General features: G+C 37.6%; 1 protein-coding gene across 4 annotated transcripts in view; it reads left to right on the forward strand.

Moving 5' to 3' along the window:
- Positions 1-20,149, forward strand: part of agl.S (amylo-alpha-1, 6-glucosidase, 4-alpha-glucanotransferase S homeolog) — a 52,363-nt gene extending 32,214 nt beyond the window's left edge. For all 4 annotated transcript variants that reach the window (XM_018261070.2, XM_041561540.1, XM_018261071.2 and 1 more), the window contains exons 17-34: positions 313-463; positions 2,211-2,335; positions 2,420-2,532; positions 4,204-4,338; positions 5,955-6,085; positions 8,013-8,149; positions 8,848-8,981; positions 9,340-9,515; positions 9,693-9,795; positions 11,045-11,270; positions 11,961-12,072; positions 12,595-12,730; positions 13,664-13,776; positions 14,782-14,993; positions 16,017-16,114; positions 17,454-17,541; positions 17,623-17,756; positions 19,204-20,149. In XM_018261070.2, the coding sequence (XP_018116559.1) occupies positions 313-463; positions 2,211-2,335; positions 2,420-2,532; positions 4,204-4,338; positions 5,955-6,085; positions 8,013-8,149; positions 8,848-8,981; positions 9,340-9,515; positions 9,693-9,795; positions 11,045-11,270; positions 11,961-12,072; positions 12,595-12,730; positions 13,664-13,776; positions 14,782-14,993; positions 16,017-16,114; positions 17,454-17,541; positions 17,623-17,756; positions 19,204-19,321 (2,442 nt within the window). In that variant the 3' untranslated portion in view covers positions 19,322-20,149. The remainder of the gene's footprint in view (positions 1-312; positions 464-2,210; positions 2,336-2,419; positions 2,533-4,203; positions 4,339-5,954; positions 6,086-8,012; positions 8,150-8,847; positions 8,982-9,339; positions 9,516-9,692; positions 9,796-11,044; positions 11,271-11,960; positions 12,073-12,594; positions 12,731-13,663; positions 13,777-14,781; positions 14,994-16,016; positions 16,115-17,453; positions 17,542-17,622; positions 17,757-19,203) is intronic.
- The last annotated feature ends 4,982 nt before the right edge of the window (positions 20,150-25,131 follow it).

Below are 25,131 nucleotides of genomic sequence, written 5' to 3' on the forward strand. Positions count from 1 at the left end.
TGCCGTTTGCGCATGTGTGTGGTGCCAGCTGCGCATGCGCGCCGAGAGAATCGCCGCGCCACAATAGGGGATCAGTGGGGGCCCGAAGGGGGGACCTGGACAGCAGTCCCGGTGGGCCCCGGCCCCCCAGTCCGACACTGTATAAAATGACATTCCTTATTCTTTAAGCACTATGTCTTTCTCCCTTTTTTTCTAACTGCATGCTATCATCACTCCAGGCCATTTTCCCCTTGTCTCCTGTAGTCTATGTTTTCACTCCCCCCTGTCCTAGGCTATCCCCTTATACTTTTCCTTCTCTTTGCCCTTTTCTAGGTATATGTGGATCAGGTGGATGAGGATATAGTAGCTGTGACACGTCATTGTCCACATACACACCAGTCTGTGGTGGCAGTGTCCAGAACAGCCTTTAGAGATCCTAAAGTCTGTTTCTATAGCAAGGAAGTCCCACAGATGTGTATCCCAGGTACTGCTTTTAAGCTCCCTAATGCCAGTATAGTATCTCCAGATAAAAATTGCCGTCAATTGTTTATCCCCATGAGCAGTATTTAGTTTGTGTTTCTCCCAACTATTAACTAATATTTTTTCTAAATAAAATCTAGTAATAATATCAGCTAGCATTTTATCACACATATTAAAGGTATTCTGCCATGATTTGTATGATGTAGTTTTTATTTCTAAATTACACTGTTAACACTGCAAATAATTCACTCTACAATATAAAATTTCATTCCTGAACCAGCAAGTGTATATTTTTAGTTGTAATATTTGCTTGTAGGCAGCCATCTCAGGTCATTTTGTCTGGTCATGTGCTTTCAGAAAGAGCCAGCACTTTAGGATGGAACTGCTTTCTGGAAGGCTGTTGTTTCTCCCAACTGAATGTGTCACAGTGGGACCTGGATTTTACTATTGAGTGCTGTCATTAGATCTACCATGGAGCAGTTATCTTGTGTTAAGGAGCTGCTATCTGGTTAACTTCCTATTGTTCTGTTGATGGGCTGCTGGGGGGGGGGGTGATATCACTCCAACTTTCAGTACAGCAGTAAAGAGTGACTGAAGTTTATCAGAGCACAAGTCACATGACTGGGGGCAGCTGGAAAAATGACAATATGTCTAGCCCCATGTCAGATTTCAATATTAAATATCAAAAAAACTGTTTGCTCTTTTGAGAAGCGTATTTTTGAGAAACAGAATGCTGCTCCAGCAGAATTCTCCTGGAGCAGCACTATTAGCTGATGCATTTTGGAAAAAAACATTATTTTTTCCCATTTCTATCCCTTTAAGCAACCATTAGAGATCATTGATCATTAAACAAATTTGTTGTGCAATATGCTTTCTGCTCCTCAATTACAAATGATACTGGAACTTATTTATAATGGTTGTTATATATGGAAAGTTACTACTAGTATTGGAGGAGCTACAACTGCAAGAAAAGGTGCACAATAATGAAGTAGTAGAAGCTGGAAAGAAACAGAGGTGGGGGACAGAGAATCTAGAAAGGGACAGAAATGCGTTGTGTAGAAAGGGGTTAAAGAACATAGTAAAGCACCAAGTAGTTGTTAAGGTTGAAAAGATGTTAAGCAGAAAGGGCAGTAAGATAAAGAAGCTAAACAGGGACAGAGAGGGTAGAGAAGTTGGGTTGAGAGAGAGGGGTTAAGGTGCATAAGGGATAACGGGTAGATGAGCTGAAAAGAAACATAGGGGGTAAATTTGAAAAGCTGGGTAGAGACATAGGGGTTTAAGGTAATTGGACAAGGAGGGTGGAGGCTATGGTGCAGACACTTTATAGGGACAGGTAGATAAAGGTAGAGAAGCTCGATAACGACAGTAGGGGTTACATGGGGATGGGCGAATTTGACCCGTTTCGTTTCACCAAAAATTTGCAGCCAGCAAAATGTCGCTGACGCCCATTAAAGTCTATGGGCGTTGAAAAATATTTGTCGCTCAACACCATACAAGTCAATGGACATCATTTCCGTGGCGAAACAAGGCGAAAAAAATCACCCATCCTACATACACTGTATTTGAGGAGAGAGAAATGAAGTTAGAGAAAGGGTGAAGTAGAGTTTGACAGAGTTATTATGGTGTACTAGTTATTTAATTTTAAATTTGCTGTATGTAATTTAGTTATGTAATTTAGTTATAGGAAGTTGAAACAAAGGGAAATATTTCTGTTTTATCATGATTATACAGGATTTTGTGTCATTTTGCAGGAAAAATAGAGGAAGTGATTCTAGAAGCAAGAACAGTTGAGAGGAAAGCTGAGCCATATTCACAAGATGAGAAGTTCATTAATGGCCTGCCCCAATATACAGTTGAGATAAAGGAGCACATCCAGGTAATTTATCAGTTCTCTGCATCTTGCACATGGTAAACTGCACAAGGGTCCTTACACTGAGCAATGAATGACTTTTCCTTACAGCTGAAAGAGAGCAAGATTGTAAAACAAGCTGGCATCACATCAAAAGGACCAAATGAATTTGTTCAGGAAATAGATTTTGAGAATTTGACCCCTGGAAGTGTAATTATCTTCAGGTACTGATTCCCTGATTTATTTGAGGTTAATGTTGTTAATCATTTAATTCAAGTAACCCCAAAAAATAAAAGCATTTTAAGGGTCAGGCCACACAAGCAGATTCGGGGAGATTAGTCGCCCCAACAAAAACGAAGAAAACGAAGCGCCACATGTGCATTGCCGCAGGCGATTTTAATTTTAGCTGGCGGAGGGCAGGGGGAAGGCAGTTCGGAGAGATTTTCGCCCTGAAGAAGAGCCGATTTGTCGCTGGGGCGACTAATCTCCCCGAATCTGCTTGTGTGGTCTGTCTCTTAAGTAATTAAAATATAGTTTACTGTTGCCATGCACTGGTAAAAGTTATGTGTTTGCTTTAGAACGACAACAATGGCATATGTAAATAGGCTATTGTGTAGCCATGGGGGTTGCCATTCAAGTTAAAAAAGGAGAAAAGCATAGGCTACATAGCAGATAACAGATACATTCTGTAATAGAATACAATGGAATTCTACAGAGTGCATCTGGTATCTGCTATGCTATGAATGGCTGTCCCTATGGCTACACAGCAGTTAGCTTGTAAAAACTATAATAGTGTTTTTAAGTGCAAGGAATCTGTAAATTATATTTTAATTTCTTTAAAACACTTTAATTTTTTGGTGTCACTGTCCATTTAAATTTTTGTGTTTTTGAAATAATAATTACAGTACGAATGATCAGTTCAGACACTGATATTTTTAAGAGCACCGGCTCTAACATACTGTAAAATATTGTGCACTACTTGGACAATAGATCGATGGATGGATAGATAGATAGATAGATAGAGAATGTAAAGGTCAGGGATATGATTTTTAAGCAATTTTAATCTGCATTTAGCACAAACAGTTGGTACCATTTTGGGCCATTTAAGACACAAATTCATGTCTGGCAGGATTTAAAGCTGGTGTACTGCAGGTTGCACAAATCCAGTACGTCTGCCAGGTTTATAAAAGTCCAAAGGTCATTAATGTTGGTCTCTGGTCCTCTCTTCAGTAATGGAATATGGTTAATTTTCTTTAGGGTGGATTAAAGTTCCAGTAATAGGTGGTTCCTTGTCCACTGACTCCCCAGTACTACACACACCTCTCTTAGAACATACGCTGTTAATACATTATCCATTGTATTTCTACACCCCTCCTTTCAGATACAGGTACTATTATTCTTTTGTTCTAATCCCCATTCTGGACTCAGTGGGTGCTGCAGCAGACAAGGTATGGGCTGGAAATATTCAGAAACTTTTTTAAAAAACTCCATCACAGCGACTTAGTCGATGTAGCCAAACATACATGCCGCACTGAATCAGCCACATTAAAACAAAATATAATTCCAAGATAAATGCTACAAGCCCATGACAACCCTTTATCCAGAAAGCTCTGCATTACGGGAAGGCTGTCTCCCATAGAGTAAATTTTAAGCAAATAATTCCTGATTCTATAATTTCTTTTTTCCTGTAATAAAAGAACAGTACCTTGTACTTCATCTCAACTAAGTTGATTGTATCTGTATTGGCAAAACAATCCTATTGGGTTCATTTTAATGATTTCTAGCAGAAGTAGGGTATGGTTATTTAAATTACATAGTATGAAATTGTTTCTTGTGGAAATATTTTTGGTCTCAGAATAATGATATTAATCCTTATACCTCTGTGTTATTTCTAGAGTAAGTTTGGACCCTAAAGCCCAAGAATCAGTGGGCATCCTGCGTAGTCACCTGATCCAGTTTACACCACACTTCACGTCTGGAAGTGTGCCAGATGACCAAGCTCATCCTATCCTGAAGGTGCCCTTTGCATCGTGAGTACTGAATTTTGGCTGATTAAAGTCTTTCATTGGGATTCATTTTGACTCGTCTAACAAAGTATCAAATAGCATCAGCGTGTTCATCAATAAGTTATTTCCAGATAACAGGAACTACATCTTTTACATACACAAATCAAATCAGAATTCTTTATCAACACGTTTATGCAAATATATGCTAGATACCATGTACAAAGCAGTGATATCTAAATGTACAACCAACTGCAAGATACATACAGTAATAATACAAGCAAATAAAGTGAACTTACAGTTAGTTCTAATTTTGGTTATGTACATTACCACAGTGAATTTTAAATGAAACAACTCAGATGCAGCTGAACTGCAGATTTTCAGCTTTATTTCAGTGGGTTGAACAAAAAGATTGCATAGAAATATGAGGAACTAAAGCCTTTTTAAGACAATCACTTCATTTCAGTGGCTCAAAAGTAATTGGACCATTGACTTAAAGGCTATTTCATGGGCAGGTGTGGGCAATTCCTTTGTTATGCCATTATCAATGAAGCAGATAAAAGCTTCATTGATAATGGGGGGTGCTTGTATGTGGATGATTTTGCTGTGAACAGACAACATGTGATCAAAAGAGCTCTCCATGCAGTTGAAATTGCTACAATATTAGGAGTGGCAAAATCTACAGTTTGGTACATACTGAGAAAGAAAGAAAGCACTGGTGAACTCAGCAACACAAAAAGACTTGGACGTCCACGGAAGACAATAGTAGTGGATGATTGCAGAATCATTTCCATGGTGAAGAGAAACCGCTTCACAACAGCCAAACAAGTGAACAACACTCTCCAGGAGGTAGGCGTATCGATATCTAAGTCTACCATAAAGAGAGCTCAAATCCAGCTAAATGCAGTCAAATTGATTGGGAGGCATTTCATAATGACCCAAAACATACAGCCAAATCAACCCAGGAGTTTATTAAAGCAAAGAAGTGGAATATTCTTGAATGGCCAAGTCAGTCAACTGATCTGTACCCAATTGAGCAGCATTTCACTTGTTGAAGACTAAACTTCGGACAGAAAGCCCCTCAAACAAACAGCAACTGAAAGCTGCTGCAGTAAAGGCCTGGCAGAGCATTAAAAAGGAGGAAACCCAGAATCTGGTGATGTCCATGAGTCCAAGACTTCAGGTTGTCATTGCCAGCAAAGGGTTTTCAACCAAGTATTAGAAATAAACATTTTAATTTCAGTTTTTTAATTTGTCTAATTACTTTTGAGCCCCTGAAATGAAGTGAATGCGTTAAAAAAAGGCTTTAGTTCCTCACATTTTTATGCAATCATTTTGTTCAACCCACTGAATTAAAGCTGAAAGTCTGCAGTTCAACTGCATCTGAGTTGTTTCATTTAAAATTCATTGTGGTAATGTACAGAACCAAAATTAGAAAAAAGTTGTCTCTGTCCAAAGATTTTGGGCCTAACTGTACATGTTGCAGCATTATCAAATAATACAACAGATTGACAGCAACCTCCCAATGTTAAACATGGAGCCCTTTCTTAGGAGTATCCACTGATCTGGCCCATACGTATTATAGTAATTAGCACCATGCAAACTTGTGTTTGATATGGGTGTATTGTTCTCTTTCCTCACAGTATTGCTGCAAAGCTGTCTCTGGCTGATCTGAATCAAGTACTGTACCGCTGTGATGCAGAGGAACAGGAAGACGGAGGTGGCTGCTACAATATCCCAAACTGGACACCTCTGAAGTATGCAGGTCTACAAGGTATGAGGTGCAGAATGCATTTTGTTGTTTCTACACTGAATCTCTCAGCATGATCTAGGCCTATATATTACAGAAAGAGAAATGTATACATTTATGATATAATCTCTTGATTTTATTTTGCAGATATTTCTCATGCTGTTCTTAAAGAGGTTGTTCACCTTCAGAAACTTTTTTCAGTTCAGTTGGTTTCAGATTGTTCACCAGAAATACCGTTTTTTATAACAATGAAGTGTAAAGTTTTATTTTTCACCTTCCGCCCTGGGGGGAGTGGTCGCCGACTTTTTAACTATATTTAAATTGATACTTTTAGAGGCACATTTATTAAAGGTCAAATTTCGAATTCATGTGCATTTTTTTTAACTCTATTAAATTATAATATACTTGAAACGAGATTGGCGGTTATTTAAAAAAAATGAAAATAATCAAATATCTAAAACTCGTACAAATTTTACAGACCCGAAAACTCGAATCAAATTGGACTAAACTCGATTCCAGTTTTTTCTCCGAAAAAAACTTGAATGTGAGGAAGGCTAGCAATATGTCCAAATTGGTCCCTCTCCCATTGACTTATACATGAACTCACCAGGTTTTAGCTGGCAAATAGTCGAATTCGAGTTTTTAATGGGCCCCAGTGTGATAAATCTTGAAAATCAAATTGGAATTGGAATTAAAATTCAAAGAGAGCTTTGACCATTAAGAAAATTAGAAAATTTGAATTTTCAATTCGACCCTTAATAAAATCTGCCCCTTAAAAATTCAAAGAGAGCTTTGACCATTAAGAAAATTAGAAAATTTGAATTTTCAATTCGACCCTTAATAAAATCTGCCCCTTAAAAATTCAAAGGAAGCTTTGACCATTAAGAAAATTAGAAAATTTTAATTTTCAATTCGACCCTTAATAAAATCTGCCCCTTAAGCTGGCCATAGATGTTAAGATTTTTAAAAGATCCGATCGTCATCGTAAGACCAGAATTATCTCGAAACGATCGTAAGAATTGTCAACTAAAAAGACGATTTCAGTGATATTGCCAGGAAACCAAAGGGTAGCTGCCTGCTTGTCCCTGCAAACATAGATAGATTGCACTGGGACCGATAAAGATTTTTTAACCTGGCCGAACTATTTTCTGACAGCTGTCCGCCGAAAAATTGTAAGATGTACGATCGTTCGAATCCCACGATAATTAAAAAGGATTGGTCGGACTTCGCTAAAATCGGTCCTTCTGCAAGAGAAATCTTTGCGTCTATGGGGACTTTTAGTTGATACATTTGTTATCTTTGTCCTTGCTGAACAGAATCTCTGAGCTTCATTTAAGGCAGCTGTTAGAATTGATACAGTAGTTGCTAATATCTCACAGACACTACTGAGAAATGTATCAACTAAATGTAGCAAATTGTAACACTTCATAATGGTCCTGATCACTGAGCTGCCAGACCGAAACCAGAGACAGGAACATTAAACTTAAATTCTGGGAAAACTATAAAAAATAAAAGATGGAAAGCAAATGAAAAAAGTTCTTGTTAATGGTGAAAAATCTGAACAACTGAACTGAAAAAAGTGTTTGGAAGGTGAACAACCCCTTTAATACAGTGATCTCTGTTCTTGTGAGTCAGTTAGGTTGGCAATATGGGGTTTTGAGTAAAGGTTGGCCATACATGCTTAGAATTGGTGAGATAGTTTGGTTGATTTCAGATTACAGCTTAATATTGTTTTTTAAGCAACTATTATCTGTAAATACTGTCTATAATGTTCTGTGGCAGGTGTATAGTTCTCAGCACATGTTCACAAGTAAAATTAAACACTGAGTTCTCCTTCTCTGGAACTGTTTTGAAAGAGGTTATGTGTTGCATTATTGTATTGCTGCACCCAAATGGACCCACAGACCTTTACCAATCCTCAATTACCATTATATTTTTTTTTCACTACCAGGTTTAATATCTGTGATGGTGGACATCAGACCAAAGAATGATCTTGGACATCCCTTCTGTGACAATTTGAGGTGTGGGGATTGGATGATTGATTATGTCAGTAACCGTCTGATTACACGTGGAGGGCCGTGCACAGAAGTGAGTAAGCACCTAGGAGGCAGCCTCTCCTTCCCACACATGTGAGGGAATACTTTTCCAATTACTGAACATAGAGTTATTCGATTAGCCAAGTCCGTGAATATGTGGCTAATGATTACTATATTTATGAACATTTGGAAAAAAAAAAAAAAAAAAAAGTTTACCTTAAAGTAGTAATATGATGGTGACACATTGTTATCAATTTTATTATTACATAGCTATAAAGCACCAACATTTTCTGCAGAGCTGTACAATAAAAGAGTACATATATCAAACATACAAAAATAACACTTCCATAAAGAGTGTGCTTTTTGTTCCGTGGTGTGTCGGTAGACTTGGGAAATCTTCTTTTCCTCAGGCTGTGGTCTGTGCATAGCTCTGATTAGCAAGTACATCTCAAAACTGAAAATTAAATCATACTGCACATTGTAAATGAGTGAACATTTAAAAACCTGTTTATTCAAAGGTATAGTTTTTTTAACTGAAAATAGCAAAGCCTTATTTAATTCCTGCATACAAGAAGGACACGCAGTCATAGGCTGAGAGCAGATGCATGTTTCCTAAATGTCTAAACTTATAGACTACAACCATCAATGTTCAACCACTTGTCACGCTATACGTGTCTGCTAATTGTGATATTAGGCTTTAGTGCCCTACCGGTGACAATAATATTTAATGTAAACTTACTTTTCTTACAGGTAGGTAAATGGTTTCAGGCTATGTTCTCCTATTTGAAGCAGATCCCACGTTATCTCATTCCATGTTATTTTGATGCCATCCTGGTGGGAGCATATACAACACTGCTAGAAGCTGCATGGAAGCAGATGTCCAGGTATATATTATTTGCTTTATTCCCTACCCTGGGACATCACCTGCACTGTTCATTTACAGAAGCATTCAATGTTTATAAAAAATTTTTGTATACGTTTTAATTAAGTAAAAATTCTTGACATATTGATAGCGCTTGACATATTGATTGATCGCTTAAAAGGTGTTTATTTGCTAGTTATTCTTTGAGATGACAAAGTTATTTCACCAAGGCACAAACAGAAATAGTTTGGTGAAATATGTTTGTTTGGTGTAAGTATACAGTAGATATTAGCACCTATTTTAATTTACCTAGTCATCAGTCATCACTTGTTTTTTTTTTATGCAGATCAATTGAAATTTTAAACTGTGTTCTTTTGCAGCTTTGTTCAGAATGGATCCACACTCATTAAACACTTGGCCCTTGGATCTGTGCAGATGTGTGGAGTGGGAAGGTTCCCTGCTTTACCTGTGCTATCACCCTCTCTGCAAGATGTCCCATATCGCCTTAACAGCATCACACAAGAAAAGGAGCAGTGCTGTCCCTCTTTAGCGGCTGGTAATCATGAACTGTGTCTTATATCAGACGTTGTGCTTTAGGAGTAGTGTGTAAATGAGTTTTGGAAAGAATCAGGCCAAGGGGGGGAACAATATAACCTGTTGAGTGCACAGGGATTTTATTTAGGCAAAATGTACAAGTGCATGTTTCGAACCTCACTGATCCAGACTTTTTCAGGTCTTCCTCATTTCTCTTCTGGAATTTTCCGATGCTGGGGAAGGGATACATTCATATCTCTGAGAGGAGTGTTGCTAATCTCTGGACGCCACCTTGAAGCCAGGTAAGATGTACATTATTACAGATTTACTTTATGTTATACTGGTTTCTCATACACTTTGTAGATATCAACATCTTTTACAAAACAGTCTGTTAAGTTAGCATTTCACTCTCTAGATTAATAACATTTACTTAAGTCATGATGGATCCCATCTGATCTGATCTATGCTGTAAGAACCCAGTAGTTTAAGTTATGTTCTTTTATTTTGTGCATGAGAGTTGTATATCCCCAGTTATAACCCTGTTATAATTTATATGTAATCTTATATAAACATTTAAAAACTCTGTGCCTGCCCTCAATAGTTGAGGTGGCTGGTACACCTGTACAAGTGTCAAACTAGGCACACGCATAACTACACTGCAAGGCTATAGCAGTTAACGCAAAGGGGGTTAATATAAGCTGCAACATGTCCAGTTTGAACTTTACTTGCATAGGGCTATGTGGGGAATCATACTGCCATTCCATGCACTGCACTGACCACAGCCTTAGTGCTATTTTTTCTTTATGCAGAAATGAACAAAAGCAGAATTGCAAAGTTTTAAACAGATAATTGTATTATGTATTATTTTGGACACTCCAGCTATCATGCCATACTTTTGCCATACCAACAATTGTAATTACTCATTGGTACCACTGATGAGAGTAGCATCACTATCATGTCCTATGTAATACACAGTATAGCGAAACGGCCCAATGTTTTTTTGTTATCAGTCAGTCAGTCAAATTTTTAAATCATAGTGCGATTCCTATGATTTAAAAATCTGAATTTTGGCTCCTAAAGTTACCAGGAGCAGCTCTTTGCTGCCTGAGGCGAATTTCTCAACACGCCTCATGGCAGCGCGCCCCTCAGGAAAATTTCCTTCATTCTAAATTAAACCATTATATGTTCATAAATAGACGTTTTCAAGCTTATAAGTTAAAGTTAAACTAAAAATGCTTGTTTTGCAGCATAAGACTGTGTTTTTCTCAAGGCTATAGCCTGACTTACACCTTTTTCCAATACAGTAGAACCTTTTTCAGGGGACCAGGAAAAATTGGTGTAAAATCCGGGAAAAGTAAAATCAGGCAAATGCATTATGTGTTATACTGTATGTTGGTGTAAAATTCAAGAAAAAAATCAGCCTATGGGGGTAGTATTCAGCAGTAGACTTATTGAAGTCTGAGTAAAACAGGATTTGTCCTCTCATTTATGTTTTGATATTAAATGTGTGTGTGTTTGGTATCATGTTTTTTTTTTTTTTTGGCTTTTCAGAAACATTATCCTGGCATTTGCAGGAACTCTGAGACATGGGCTGATTCCTAACCTTTTGGGCCAGGGGACATACGCTAGATACAACTGTCGTGATGCTGTGTGGTGGTGGTTGCAATGTATACAGGATTACTGCTCCATTGTTCCAAATGGCACTGCAATATTACAGTGTCCTGTCTCCAGGATGTACCCCAAAGATGATTGTTCTGCACAGCCAGCAGGACAAGTGGTAAGCAACTTTTTCTACAGGAATAACCTTGGTTGGATAATTCTGTATACTAAAGGGATTCTGTTATGGCAAAACATGTTGGTTTTTTTTTAAGTGCATCAGCTAATAGTACTGCTCCAGCAGATTTCTGCACTCAAATCTATTTTTCAAAAGAGCAAACAGTTTTTTTTTTTTTGTTTTTTTTAAATCTGACATGTGGCTAGACATATTGTCAGTTTCAAAGGTGCCCCCAGTCATGTGACTTAATCAACTCTGATAAACTTCAGTCACTCTGTACTACTGCACTGCAAGTTGAAGTGATATCAACCCCCCCCCCCTGCCAGCAGCCTAACAATAGAACAATGGGAAGGAAACCAGATAATAGCTCCCTGATACAATATAACAGCTGCCTGGTAGATCTAAAAATAGCACTCAATAGTAAAAACCCAAGTCCCAATGAGACACCTGCTGGAAGGTAATAGGTTGTACAACCTTGAATTAGGTAACCTTTTTTATATTGTAACCCCTGCTTTCCCACATTGTCTGGCTTCTCACATTCCTAACTCCTATGTCTCAGACTGAGATTCACGGGGTGATAAATTCACTGAGGGCAGGGGCATACATTTTTTCTTTTGTTTTTTTTTGTTATTTTTCTTTTGCTACTGTCAAGTAGAGTTAAGGTGAAAGCTGAAATAACATCTTTTTCTATAGGATCAGCCATTGTATGAAGTTATCCAGGAGGCTTTGCAGCGCCATGCCTTGGGAATCCATTTCCGGGAGAGGAATGCTGGCCCACAGATAGATAGAAACATGAGAGATGAAGGTGAGTGTGGCATGACTGCATATAACTTCTCACCTTGCAACAGATTCTGTATGTGCACTATGTCAGCACAATGACTGCTGCTTTGAACAGTGAGATTGCATATTTGTAGAAAGGCAGGTATTCCTACATAATTGTAATTTCTAATTTATTCACTATTGCAACGAAAATGTTTTTGGGTGGAATCATACCACCATCATCGTATTTATTCTGGATCTTTTTATTGCTACAAATTCCCTCTTTGTTCCAGACTAAATTATGCAAATGGCGATCCACCTTAAACTGCACCCATTCATTCAAACATTTGTTTATAAAGACAGGCTCCACTAATAAACCTTTTATCTGTGGCTGATATGTATAATAAACATAGTTTTCTTATTTACACCAACAGTATGTTGTTAAAATGTTAAAATCAAGTAGTCTGTTAAATGCCTGTTCAGTTATGAGACTTATATCCTGGTGAATACAAAGTTTTATCTGTGGATTTCGCCTGGCCTTTACAAGCTTCTGATAATTTTGTTTCAGGCTTTAATATTGTTGCTGGAGTAGATCCAGAAACTGGTTTTGTATTTGGAGGAAACCGATTAAATTGTGGGACGTGGATGGACAAAATGGGGGAGAGTGAAAAAGCCAGAAATAAAGGAATCCCAGCAACTCCAAGGTAATTCAGAAATGTAGATGGTAAACTCTGCTGAGCAGATCTGTATCTAGATCAGTGTATACACTCATCTGTTGTTCAGTGCTGCAAAATATGTTAGCGCTTTATAAATATAGGTATGGACCTGGCTGGAGTCCAACTAAAAACCATTTAAACATTAATTTAACCCATTAAGATTATTTTGCCTCCAATAAGGATGAATAATATCTTAGTTGGGATCAAGTACAAGGTACTGTTTTATTGTAACAGAGAAAAATGCAATAATTTTTAAAACTTTGAATAATTTAATTAAAATGGGGTCTATGGGAGATGGCCTTCCCCTAATTTGAAGAATTCTGGATAATGGGTTTCCAGATAACAGATTGCATACTTTTATTACATGTTAATATAATAATAAAAATACTGTACCCACCTGCAAAAGCAAATATGTCCTTCACTTGCATGAAATGCAATCACAGTTGTTACCCAAGTATAAATGTATATCCATAGAGCATTAATGTAAGTATACACATTTCTATGGGCATATAAACAAACATGGCTCCAAAATATTATGATTGCAGTGCACTGATGTGGGGTATTTGTGACCCTTAGTTACTGAACTTGTATTCATTTTATTCTCCAACAATGTATATCTACTCCTGGCTTTCCAAATCTGTTCTTAGGAATAAGATGATTTCAGAATAGTTTAATATTGAAAATTGTATTTTCCTTTCCCCCTGTGTTTACTTAACCACTGTTGACTTAAATACAAATGCAGCATTAAGGCATCTAAATATCATGATCAAGTATTTTTGCTCTCCTTTTTCAGTCTGAGGACAACAGGGGCAGTGCCTTACCATAGATCAACAGGCGCTCTCTCGTTTCTACTCTGCTCTACATCTCACTTATACCATGTGACATTGTCTCACTGAGTTGCATTTTCATTTACTCTATTAGAGATGGCTCTGCTGTGGAAATTGTTGGCCTTTGTAAATCCACTGTGCGCTGGCTTAAGGATCTGAATGAAAAGAAGCTGTATCCATACAAAGGAGTGACTGTGCAGAAGGACGGTAAATATCTGGAAAAGGTGTATGCAAAACAACAGGATTAAAACTGAGCAGAACTGCAAATTCTGAAGTGTAAAAGTGTAAATACATTATATAAGGAAATAAAACTGTAAATTTACAGTGTGGTATACCCCAAGTAACAAATCACATTGTGAGCCAGCTGTTTATAAACACTAGATATGTGAGGAAAGGAGGTTCACAGTCCCACTTGCATCTTCATGTGAGATGAATTTGCCTGTTGTAAGTGTGCGTTCTGACCTGGTAGTGGGAAGGTGGAGCGGTGATCCTTATTTATTATTTGGTAATTCCTTTTTAGAGTATCTTTATGGTCTACAAATGTGAATAAAGCTCTGCTCTATCTGATATCTTTCAACAAAACAGATGTTTGAGGAAAATAATAAAACAAACACATAAGAAGCAATCACAATATAACACATGGAGGCCTATTTATTAAAGGTCAGGTTTTTGTGGTTTGTAGAGGTTTTTGAAACAACGACTAAACTCACAAACGCTAAAATCACAAATGTCATAACATTTATTAAAAGATTTGAATATAAAAAGTACAAGTTTAAAAAAAGCACTGAACAGTACTCTCAAACAATACAAATACCACTAAAACCTCTAGTTTTTAGGACAATTCCTGGCGAGAAAGAAATCAGAAAACCAATAACATCTAAACAACTCCCATTGACTTCTATAGGACCCCAACAACTTTAACTTGCCAAATTTTTGCATTAGAGGTTTTCGGGGTTTTTATACTTAAAAAATCTCGGTTTTTTTCATGAGTTTTTAAGAAATGTTAAAAAAAAAAAAACACAAATTTTTAGAGATTCATGGAAAAAATCTAAATTCAATTGTTAATAAATGGGCCCCATAGAGTAAACCTGGCCATATAAGATCTGCTCGTTTGACAAGGTCGCCTTCAGTAGGCGATATAGGGCAAGCTTTTACATTGTGGAATACTTATATAATTGCATTAAATTCCAAGTTTAATGCTTTCCTCTTTAGGTAGAGAAGTGACAATGACTTTCTCTGAGTGGAACCAACGTATCAAAGATAATTTTGAGAAGAAGTTCTTTGTATCTGAAGATATTTCTGATCCCAATGAGCAGCGCCCAGACCTCGTCCATAAGCGTGGTATCTACAAAGACAGCTTTGGAGCTTCCAGCCCCTGGTGTGATTACCAGCTCCGACCAAATTTCCCTGTGGCCATGGTTGTGGTGAGTCTCTATAACAGTGTGGGGGTATAAGGTAAAATGCTGTAGTGTGGGCACAGGAAGCCAATTATTTGTCAGTTTATAGATTCTGGGTTTTTTTTTACTATATATTCATAATTATTTACATAAACTCATCGCAATATACAAATCTTAAAGGATTAGGAATCTAAAAGAGAATACTGCTCATCCCATTTAAGAAATGGTTTGATGTTGTGGAATATTGTTGGTAATAATCACAATTCCTTGGAAAGCATCAATTCATAACAGATAGCAAAAAGGATTGTTTTTCTATATAAACGTCTTGCGACAAATCAACATTAGCATCAGAAAAGCTGGAAAATATGCTGCAACATTCAAGAACTAATTTGGATTTCTGCATTTGTTATTCCACGTCTACAAAGGCCCCGTTTAGATGCCCTCTATATTTAATAGATGCATAAGGAGCTTCTATAATGCCTTCCCCATTACCTTATTTCCTATTTCCATTTAGACTGAAAGGTTCTGAACCAACCATAAGCTATTATGGGAGTTCTAGCCCAACTACAGTGGGAAAGCTGCAGGTTAATATCACTATATTTAGGGGCAGATTTATTAAGGTTGGATGGTAAATTCTAATTTTCGAATTGTTTTGGTCCAAACTCACAATTTGGAATTTAAAACCACCAACTCGAATTCAATTCCATGCTTTATCATTCCGCTATGCTTGAAGTAACTCAAATTCGATAATTCAGCACCTAAAACCTGACAAGTTCATATAGAAGTCAAGGGCAGAGGTCCACTGACCTAATTGATGAAGGTAATAACCTTCCTGGCATTCAAGTTTTTTCTAAGAAAAACTCGATCTGAATTCGATTAGAATTCAACTAGAATTTTCTAGTAAAAAAAACTCAAACTAGATTGAATTTAAGACGTTAAAGTTTTTTCTTAAATAAGATACCATAGGAGTTTCAAGGTAATTTAAGGTGAAAAAAAACTCTTATTACTTTGATAACTATGCCCCTTAATGTATTTCTTTGTTTGTTTCAGGCCCCAGAACTGTTCAGTCCTAAGAATGCTTGGAAAGCTCTTGAGATAGCAGAGAAAAAACTAATGGGGCCATTGGGAATGAAGACCTTGGACCCAGAGTATGTATTTTTGAGAAAAACAAATCCATAGGCTAAAGTTTTTTAAGGTCTGGCAATCCATAGCAACCAATCAGAGAATAATTATCTTTAGCTTTAGGATTAAAGCAAATGTGTAACTATACTATAAAAAATAACATATTTTTTACAGATGGAGCAGTTGTAGTGGTGCGTCAAAATAAGCATAAGTGCCACCCAAATGATGATGTTCTGTGGTTCCTACATCACATTCAGTTCAGACTTCATCTCTATATATGTAAAACAGGGGAATAATCATAAATTTTACAATTTTCTTTTAACCACAATCTCCCCATACAGTTTATATATTTTTTAACTGAACGGTTATTTCAATATATTGTCTTTAATGCTCATGAACAAACTGGAGGCCCCTGTCTAAAATGACTACTTAATTACCTCATACTAAAACTAACTCTTTCCATTCTGTGCTTTATATTTCATATGATTTATAAGGGCAAATGCTTCCAAACACCTGACTTTCCAACATCTAATTCCAAAACCAAGGCCATTAATATGAACTTGGTCATCTCTTTGCTTATATAACAGCCTTTTTCCTGGGAAGGCTTTCTATTAGATGTAGGAGCATTGCTGTTGTGATTTAATTCTTTAAGGCCACAAGAGCATTAGCAAGGCTGAACACTGATGTTGCATGACCGATATGGCCGATGTTAGCATTTCAGTTCTTCTTATAGTCATTTAGTTGTGTTGAGGTTAGGGCTGTTTGCAAGGCAGCCAAGCAATGATAAAGTTAAGGCATGTCTGCTTGCCAGATGGTGAAGCCTGATTTATAAATCCAGTTTCCAGTGCTCAAGAGTCCAAAAGCAGTTACCTCTAAACCACGCCATCTGATGCAAGGCATTATGAATGGTTGGTAATAATTGGCTTGTGTGGCTGAACTTCTATAAAAACTCATTTTTCCTTTGCTGACGTTGCTCTCAAGATGGTTTAAAAATGTCCACTGAACTGCAATTCTAGAAGGAAACAAGTCCCAATACTCTTGTTCATATAATGTGCTACTTGTTAATAAAGGGTGGTAAGGGAAGAAGGTTGCATTCTTTTATTGTGTAAAAGGCGGAAGCATTTCAAAATTAAAATAATGTCAATCCATACTATGAATGCTGCCCAATCCGATTATTTGTTTCCACCATCAGGATACAATAGTAAAAAAGTAGAAATTGATTGCATAGAATGTAATGCTTTTATATCAAAACAATACATAAAAGCACACAATCAATTTAACATGAGTTTGGAAATACCCTGATATAATATAGTGACACACCATTCTGATTTCTGAGTGTAAAGGACATGTGATTTTGTATTACAGTGACATGGTTTATTGTGGAGTGTATGACAATGCTTTGGACAATGATAATTACAACCTTTCAAAGGGATTTAATTATCACCAAGGGCCGGTAAGAAATATCTTCATTTAAATCTCAATGATATATCTCTAGAAGGCTTAAGTTTAAAGAAAACACTATTTTCATTCCTAGGAATGGCTGTGGCCCATAGGATATTTCCTACGTTCCAAGTTACATTTTGCAAAACTGATGGACCGGGAATCATACCAGAAAACTGTGGTTTTGGTGAAGAATGTTTTGTCTCGCCATTATACACACTTGGAAAGGTAAGCACTGAAAAATCTCCACATTGTTATTTATGACATCTTTACAGCTACACAGTTATTCCATATGTGAGCATCACTGATACTGAAAACAGACATTTCTAAGCATGTGATGAAATATATTCTGTTTGATGCAATTCTTTGACAGTTACTGGAAACGCTTAGATGGAGGGCAGGCATTTCACATAAAACTTTACAGGAACTGAGTTTAGTGTAAAACTAAAAACTGGGAAAATAATAATAATTAAGGTGTGAGACTTTACAAGTTGCTTATAGCGACAAGTAGGAAAGCTATGGAAGTTATGGGCTGGACATTCAGGCTAACTTACATTTCCATGTAAAGATAAAAGGTTTAAAGGAATTGTTCAGTGTAAAATAAAAACTAGTTAAATAGATAGACTGTGCATAATAAAACATGTTTCTAATATAGTTAGTTAGCCAAAAATGTAATGTACAAAGGCTGAAGTGACTGGATGTCTAACATAATAGCCAGAACACTACTTCCTGCTTTTCAGCTCTCTAACTCAGTTAGCGACTTGAATGGGGGCCACATGCAACAAGCAACAGTTATGTCCCATCTAGCCCCCCTCAAGTCACTGATTGGTTACTGCCTGGTAACCAATCTGTGGAAACCAAGAGACCTGAAAAGCAGGAAGTAGTGTTCTGCTTATTATGTTAGACATCCAGTCACTCCAGCCTTTATACATTACATTTTAGGCTAACTAACTATATTAGAAACATTTTTTATTTTGCACAGCCTATCTATTTACCTAGTTTTTTTTTTTTTTACACTGAACAATTCCTTTAAACCTTTTACCTTTAAATGGAAATGTACGTTAGCTTGCATGTCCAGTCCATAACTTCCATAGCTTTCCTACTCGCTATAAGCAACTTGTAAAGCCGCACACCTTATATACTGCACCCCTATGTGTAGGATATATTATTGTTTCCTCACAAGCTATAATAACAATACTTGAATAGTGAAGTTGTAGCATGAATCACACACATCCTTTTTGCAATTTTGTTGCCCTTAAATTTTTACCCTTGAATGACCAGAATCAGAGAAACACAAAAATGATCTGGATTTTTTTCAGACTTTTTTTCCCTATACTTTTTTTTTTTACGTGATGCATGATAAAATAAAATATCGTTGAGAGGACAAAAACAATGGGAAAGGCTTTATGCATATCTGTAAATTCGGTGTAAAGAGGAACAAAAACTATAACATATAGTAATATGAAATCAGCATGTTTCTGCTACATGTACAGTATCATACACCCCATCCTTATACACACCTCTTAGTTATTCTTTTATGTTAATTGTCCAGGATGCCAAGATTCTCATATTCATAAGATTGCAAGTACTGGTTCTACACAGGATTTTCCTAGATATTACCCATAATGTGCATTTATTAAGCTTTTTTCATTGTTTTACGTTTTTTGTCTTGCAGATCTTCTTGGAAAGGCCTACCAGAACTAACCAATGAGAATGGTCAGTATTGTCCCTTCAGCTGTGAAACTCAGGCCTGGTCAATCTCTGTAGTTTTGGAGGTCCTGTATGACTTGTAGAGCACCATCATCTTGAAAATGCTTATTTGAAGATACTCCATCTCCATGGTTTAAAGAAGCAGAGGATAAGTGGGTTTCATGGCATCCCCCAATGGGGAACTAAGTGTGAGCCACTTGTATCAGTGTAATGTGGTACACATTCCTACAATGATTTGTTTATCACCTGTAATGCCTACATACTGAAACAGTTGCCCTCCTTCCACTGCTTGATTTGCTCTCCATACAGCACATTTCATTATTAGTAGAAATACAGATATGCTCTTGCAGCTCTTTTCAACAGCTTTAGCGATATGTTTTAATAATAAATGATGCTGTTCTTAATAAATGTAAATAAAATCCTAGAAACACCAATGATCTCAGTGAGCTGGCCAACATTCTGGTTCACAAGTGTGCCGTCTGTACTTGGTAGATACACAATGAAACTCAGAATGGTGCAAGTCTGAACCAGACAGGGCTTCATGCTTCCAGTTGGTGATTCATGAGATGCTAGTGTCAGGTGATATAGGCAGGTTCTTTCTGCAAAACAAGTGCACTGTGTTCCTTGTTAATTTTCAGAATGTATATGGAAAGGTGCAATACTAAAAATACAAGTGATAGCAGAGGCGTTGCCAGACATAAAGGATTGTAGGTGCTGTGGCATGAAATCAGTTACATATAAAATATATAATACTGTCTTCCTAGCCTTATCACTTTAGGTAGAACTAAGAGTCAGCTGCTTGTGTGTTATTGCTCCACTGTGTGATTCGATGATGTGCATTTGTGCTGGAAAATTACTGTTAAATAATGTCTACTTTATGTGCAATATCTTAATAAAGTGTATAACACGCACACTGTCTATGTTTTTGCAAAACCCTGATATTATTGTCCCACTTCATATGATCCCTTTTCAAATGAACTAGCCCCAGGGCAAAGTGAATATGGTGCAACTTTTAAAATTACAGTGCACCTATTTTCATTATTTTGTAGACTGAACCAATCACAGATGAAGGAGCTGTATCCAAAAATATGTAAATCATATTTTTAAAAGGCTTCAATGATTATAACTCATGTCTTTTCCAGCTGGTGCCAGCAATTTGACTGGTGCTGGACTCACTGACACACAGCATGGAAATATTCATTGCAGAAAGAAGACAGTGTTGAGTTGAGGAAGCACATACTGTAAATCATTTATATTTCATGCTAAAGAAAAATGTATAAAACCTGTAAGTGAAAAATAATTGTAATTCATTTACTGTATTATTTATGCGTGACATATGCTGTCACAAACTAGCAGCACTCAAAGGGATTCAAATATAAGGCAAATATTTATTTAGATTGACATTATGGTTACTCTCAAGAGACTTTTCAAGACATCATGTTTATTGGCGTGCTCTGTTTGACGCTGCTGTACATACATACACTTTACACACAAATATATATATATAAATATATATATATATATATACACACATACACACATTTATATACACAAATCTTGCCTTTGTACAAGTATTGTATATCTTCCACCTCCACCTAAACCACACCTACATGTGGCCCATTTCAGAGAAACTGCAGAACAAAAACTTTCTGTTTGCATCAGTAAGGTTATTAGATGAGGGAAAAAACAGGAAATTTGCCTAATACAAGGCTGTATATATTTCAACATTGTTCCCTGCACAATACATATTGCAATAAGGGAGTGTTATGCACAATACAAGGCTGTAATATTATCCCTTTAAAACCAGATTATTATAAAATTCACATTCTTCATGCTGCAAACTGCACTTATATATATATGCATTTAAAGGGCTAGTAATTATCCCTTTATGAATGACACCTAATCCAGTGCTGCATACACTTGTCACGGCCGGCAACCAATACCAGAACAAGTGCCAAGTACCCTAGTCTCTGCTCGGCTTCATTAGTAGTGTGACCACCGTTGGTCTTAGGGAGGAGCCCTCAGCTTACTTGGGTGCCACCTGGACTTAACGAGGGGTACAAGGCGAGATGTTCTGGCTGGCAAAGGGGCATGGATGTTAGCAAAGTCTTTTGGGCCGAAGGTCATCGTACAAAAGGACAAGGCAAGCGGATGGTCAGACAGGCTGGGTCGAGGCAGGCGGATAACAGAATCGTCAGGCAGGCAAGGGTCAAAACCAGGTATCAATCAGACAGATGGGATCAGACAAGAGAGTGGTCAAAGTTCAGGCTGGGTCAATATTCAGAGTAGTCACTATATAGGCAGCGTCAAACACAGATTATCAAACAAGATACAGGTTCAGAAAGCACAAAGCTCAAGAAGCACCAAGATATCAATCCTATCACGGGCAAGGTCCTGTGGCTTTTTTATTTTTTTAAATTTGGCGCCATTGCACGCTGGCGTCATCAGCGCGCCTGCGCCTTTAAAGGACACGGAGTCGCACGCGCGCCTATACCGAAACAAGATGGCGCCGGACACAGAGCGGCGCGGCGGGCGTCCCCGCCTCACCACTGGACCACCAGGGTGAGTTTTATTTATTACAACACTTTTACATAGGTTGGCATCAGATTACTAAAATGAAATGGCACTCCCCTGTGCCACACAGATATCATTGTAGCCCTTCATGGTGGGCAACTTGCAAAAAGATATGTGTTCAAGCATCAGATTTATTCTTCATCCCATTGTGTTTTTATATCATTTGTGTTGGTAATTGCAAACAAAGTAACGCAAGATCATTTTTCTTGTTAAACCGGTCTTTTTGCAGAAGTGTTGTGTATCCTATAAAAACTATAAGCTCTACTTATAAGTTGTATTTTAACACAGTTTCTCTTTATAGGGTAATGGTGAGTTGACCAAGTATAAACATGATGGGGTTAAATGCAGGCATACAAATTTGGCTGGGTAATCTGATGCCAGAAATACCATTCCTAATGCCCTTAGTGCTACAAGGACTCCTGTATATTGCATGGGAAACCCAGTGTACATCAGTTGAGTATGAAGTGAGCAATCTATTTTTTTACTAATTAATGTAGATGGATTCCTCATTAATGTACAAACATTTGAGTAATATTCCTTGTATGATCAGAAATAATGTACTTTTAACTAAAGTTATATGGGGTAGAGTGCCAGAAAATTTCTGATTAGGGGTCTTTCTGTAATTTGGATCACCATACCATAAGTATTCTAAATAATCAAACATTAAATAAACCTAATGGGGTTGTTTTGCCTCCAGTAAGGATCAATTATATCTTAGTTGGGATCAAGAACAATCTACTGTTTTATCATTGGAAAAAAGACAGGGGCAGATTTACTAAAGGGCGAAGTGAATAACGCTGGCGAAGATTCCCCAGCGTTACCGTTTTCACAAACTTTGCAAATTAACGGGCACAAGTGTCACTTCGCTAGCAAAGGAGATAGATGCTTGCGATGATTCGCACTACATCGCCAGCGGATTTTACTGAACGTTATCTATTTCGCCAGACTTGCCTTCGCCAGCTCAGACCAGGTGAAGTGCATTGGAGTGCATAGATCTTCCTCATTCTTCTGTTACTTACATCATATTTTTTAGTGGAAAAAGTTAAAAAAAAAATGCTGGCGTCTTTTCCTTTTTTCAGAGTGATAGCCTGCAAAAGTCCTTAAAAATTTTTTGGGGTAACCTGGGCTCCCCCATACATTTTCTAACATATGGAACATTAACTATACAGTGGGCTCATGTGTAGGGCAAAATATCTTCGCTTTGATTTGCTTGCATTGCCGAAGCAACGCTAGCGAAAATTCGACTTTGCATTTTAGTAAATTGGTGTTGTTTGAGCGAATTTTCGCCTGGCAAAGCGTTGCGATGGCTAAGAAGCTGTCGCTGGCGAATTTCCGCCACTTAGTAAATTTACCCCATAATGTAAAAGCATTTGGAATTATTTGATTAAAATGGAGTCTGTGGTAGATGACTTTGCTCTAAATCAGAGCTTCCTGTATAACGGTTTCCGAATAATGGATCCTATACCTGCATATCATTCAAATAGCAGATTCCCACCATTAGAATATTGGAAAACACAGGACTTCTATGACATTAGAGAGGCATAAGGTTACAGGGCATGAAATTCTAATGGGAATGCGTATATCCTTATTTTATTAATAGGAGATGCAGTATTTGTTATTAAATAAGTTGTATTATACAACACTAAGCACATATTATAAATTATAACATCACTAAAAGTTTTGTTTAAAAGGATATATTTTGCAGGTTAATTATGGCATTTTGGCACAAGGTGGCAAAAAACATTGACACAGGTTTTAAGACATTTGTGGATTTGATTTTAGATTATTTTCTGGAATAAATTACTGTAACTGCAGAACAGGGCTAACTACACTGTTGTGAATTCACTCCGTGTACCTGTGGGATGTAACAGTCATGAAAAAGTTTGGAAACCCCTCTCATCCTGCATAAAAATTTACTCCACTTTCAACTAAAAAGATAACAGTGGTATGTCTTTCACTTCCCAGGAACATCTGAGTACTGGGGTGTTTTCTGAACAAAGATTTTTAGTTAAGCAGAATTCATTTGTATGTAATTAAATCAAATGTGAAAAACTGGCTGTGCAAAAATGTGGGTACCCTTGTAATTTTGCTAATTTAAATGCATGTAACTGCTCAATACTTATTACTGGCAACACCAAACTGGTTGAATTAGCTCGTTAAGACTTGAACTTCATAGGCAGGTGTGTGTCAGGGAGCCGGGAGATCACTCCAGGCAGGTAGTCAGGATCGAGGAGGAAGCCCTCTAGAGGGAGCAAGGTCGCGGTGTCCAAAGGGTTAATCCAAAGAGTAGTCAGAATCCAGGCAAGAGTTCAGGGGCAGGCAGATAACAGCGAAGTCCAAAGTCCAGGCAGGGGTCAAGATAAGTAATCAGGAACAGGATTAGCAATATCAGCTCACAGGAAACCCAGGAAACACTTAGGAAATGTATTCCTATACTTGGGCGCCATTCTGGCATCTAGATGGCGTTTTTATTTTGAATTTGGCGCCATTGTGACGTCATTGGCGTCCTTGCGCCAGCGCCGCTACCCACATGGCGACCATGGGCGCCACCACCCACGTGGCGACCATAGGCGCGGCCATTTTGGGAGCGATGCCGGCAAGGGAGGACGCGCCGCCCGGAGCTCCAGGACCTGCTCAGGGCGGCGATCGTGACAGTGTGTCCAATCATGAGAAAAGTATTATATAAAGATATTTAAGGTGGCTAATTGCAAGTTGTGCTTCTGTTTGACTCTCCTCTGAAGAGTGACAGCATGGGATCCTCAAAGCAACTCTCAAAAGATCTGAAACAAAGATTGTTCAGTATCATGGTTTAGGGGACGGCTACAAAAAACTATCTTAGAGGTTTAAACTGTCAGTTTCAACTGTAAGGAATGTAATCAGGAAATGGAAGGCCACAGGCACAGTTGCTGTAAAACCCAGGTCTTGGAGTCCAAGAAAAATACAGGAGGGGCATATGCGGAGGATTGTGAGAATAGTTACAGACAACCCAAAGATCACCTCCAAAGACCTGCAAGAACATCTTTCTGCAGATGGTGTATCTTTCTACAATTCAGTGCAATTTGCACAAAGAACATCTGTATGGCAGAGTGATGAGAAAGAAGCCCTTTCTGCACGTCACAAACAGTCGCTTGTATGGAAAGCTCATTTAGACAAGTCGCAGTCATTTTTGAACAAAGTAATTTGGACTGATGAGACCAAAATTGAGTAATTTGGACATAAAAAGCAATTTGCATGGCGGAAGAAGAACACCGCATTCAAAGAAAACACCTGCTTCTACTGTCAATTTTGGTGGAGGTTCCATCATGTTGTGGGGCTGTGT

This window comes from Xenopus laevis, chromosome 4S, assembly GCF_017654675.1.
Source record: "Xenopus laevis strain J_2021 chromosome 4S, Xenopus_laevis_v10.1, whole genome shotgun sequence".
Lineage (NCBI taxonomy): Eukaryota > Metazoa > Chordata > Amphibia > Anura > Pipidae > Xenopus > Xenopus laevis.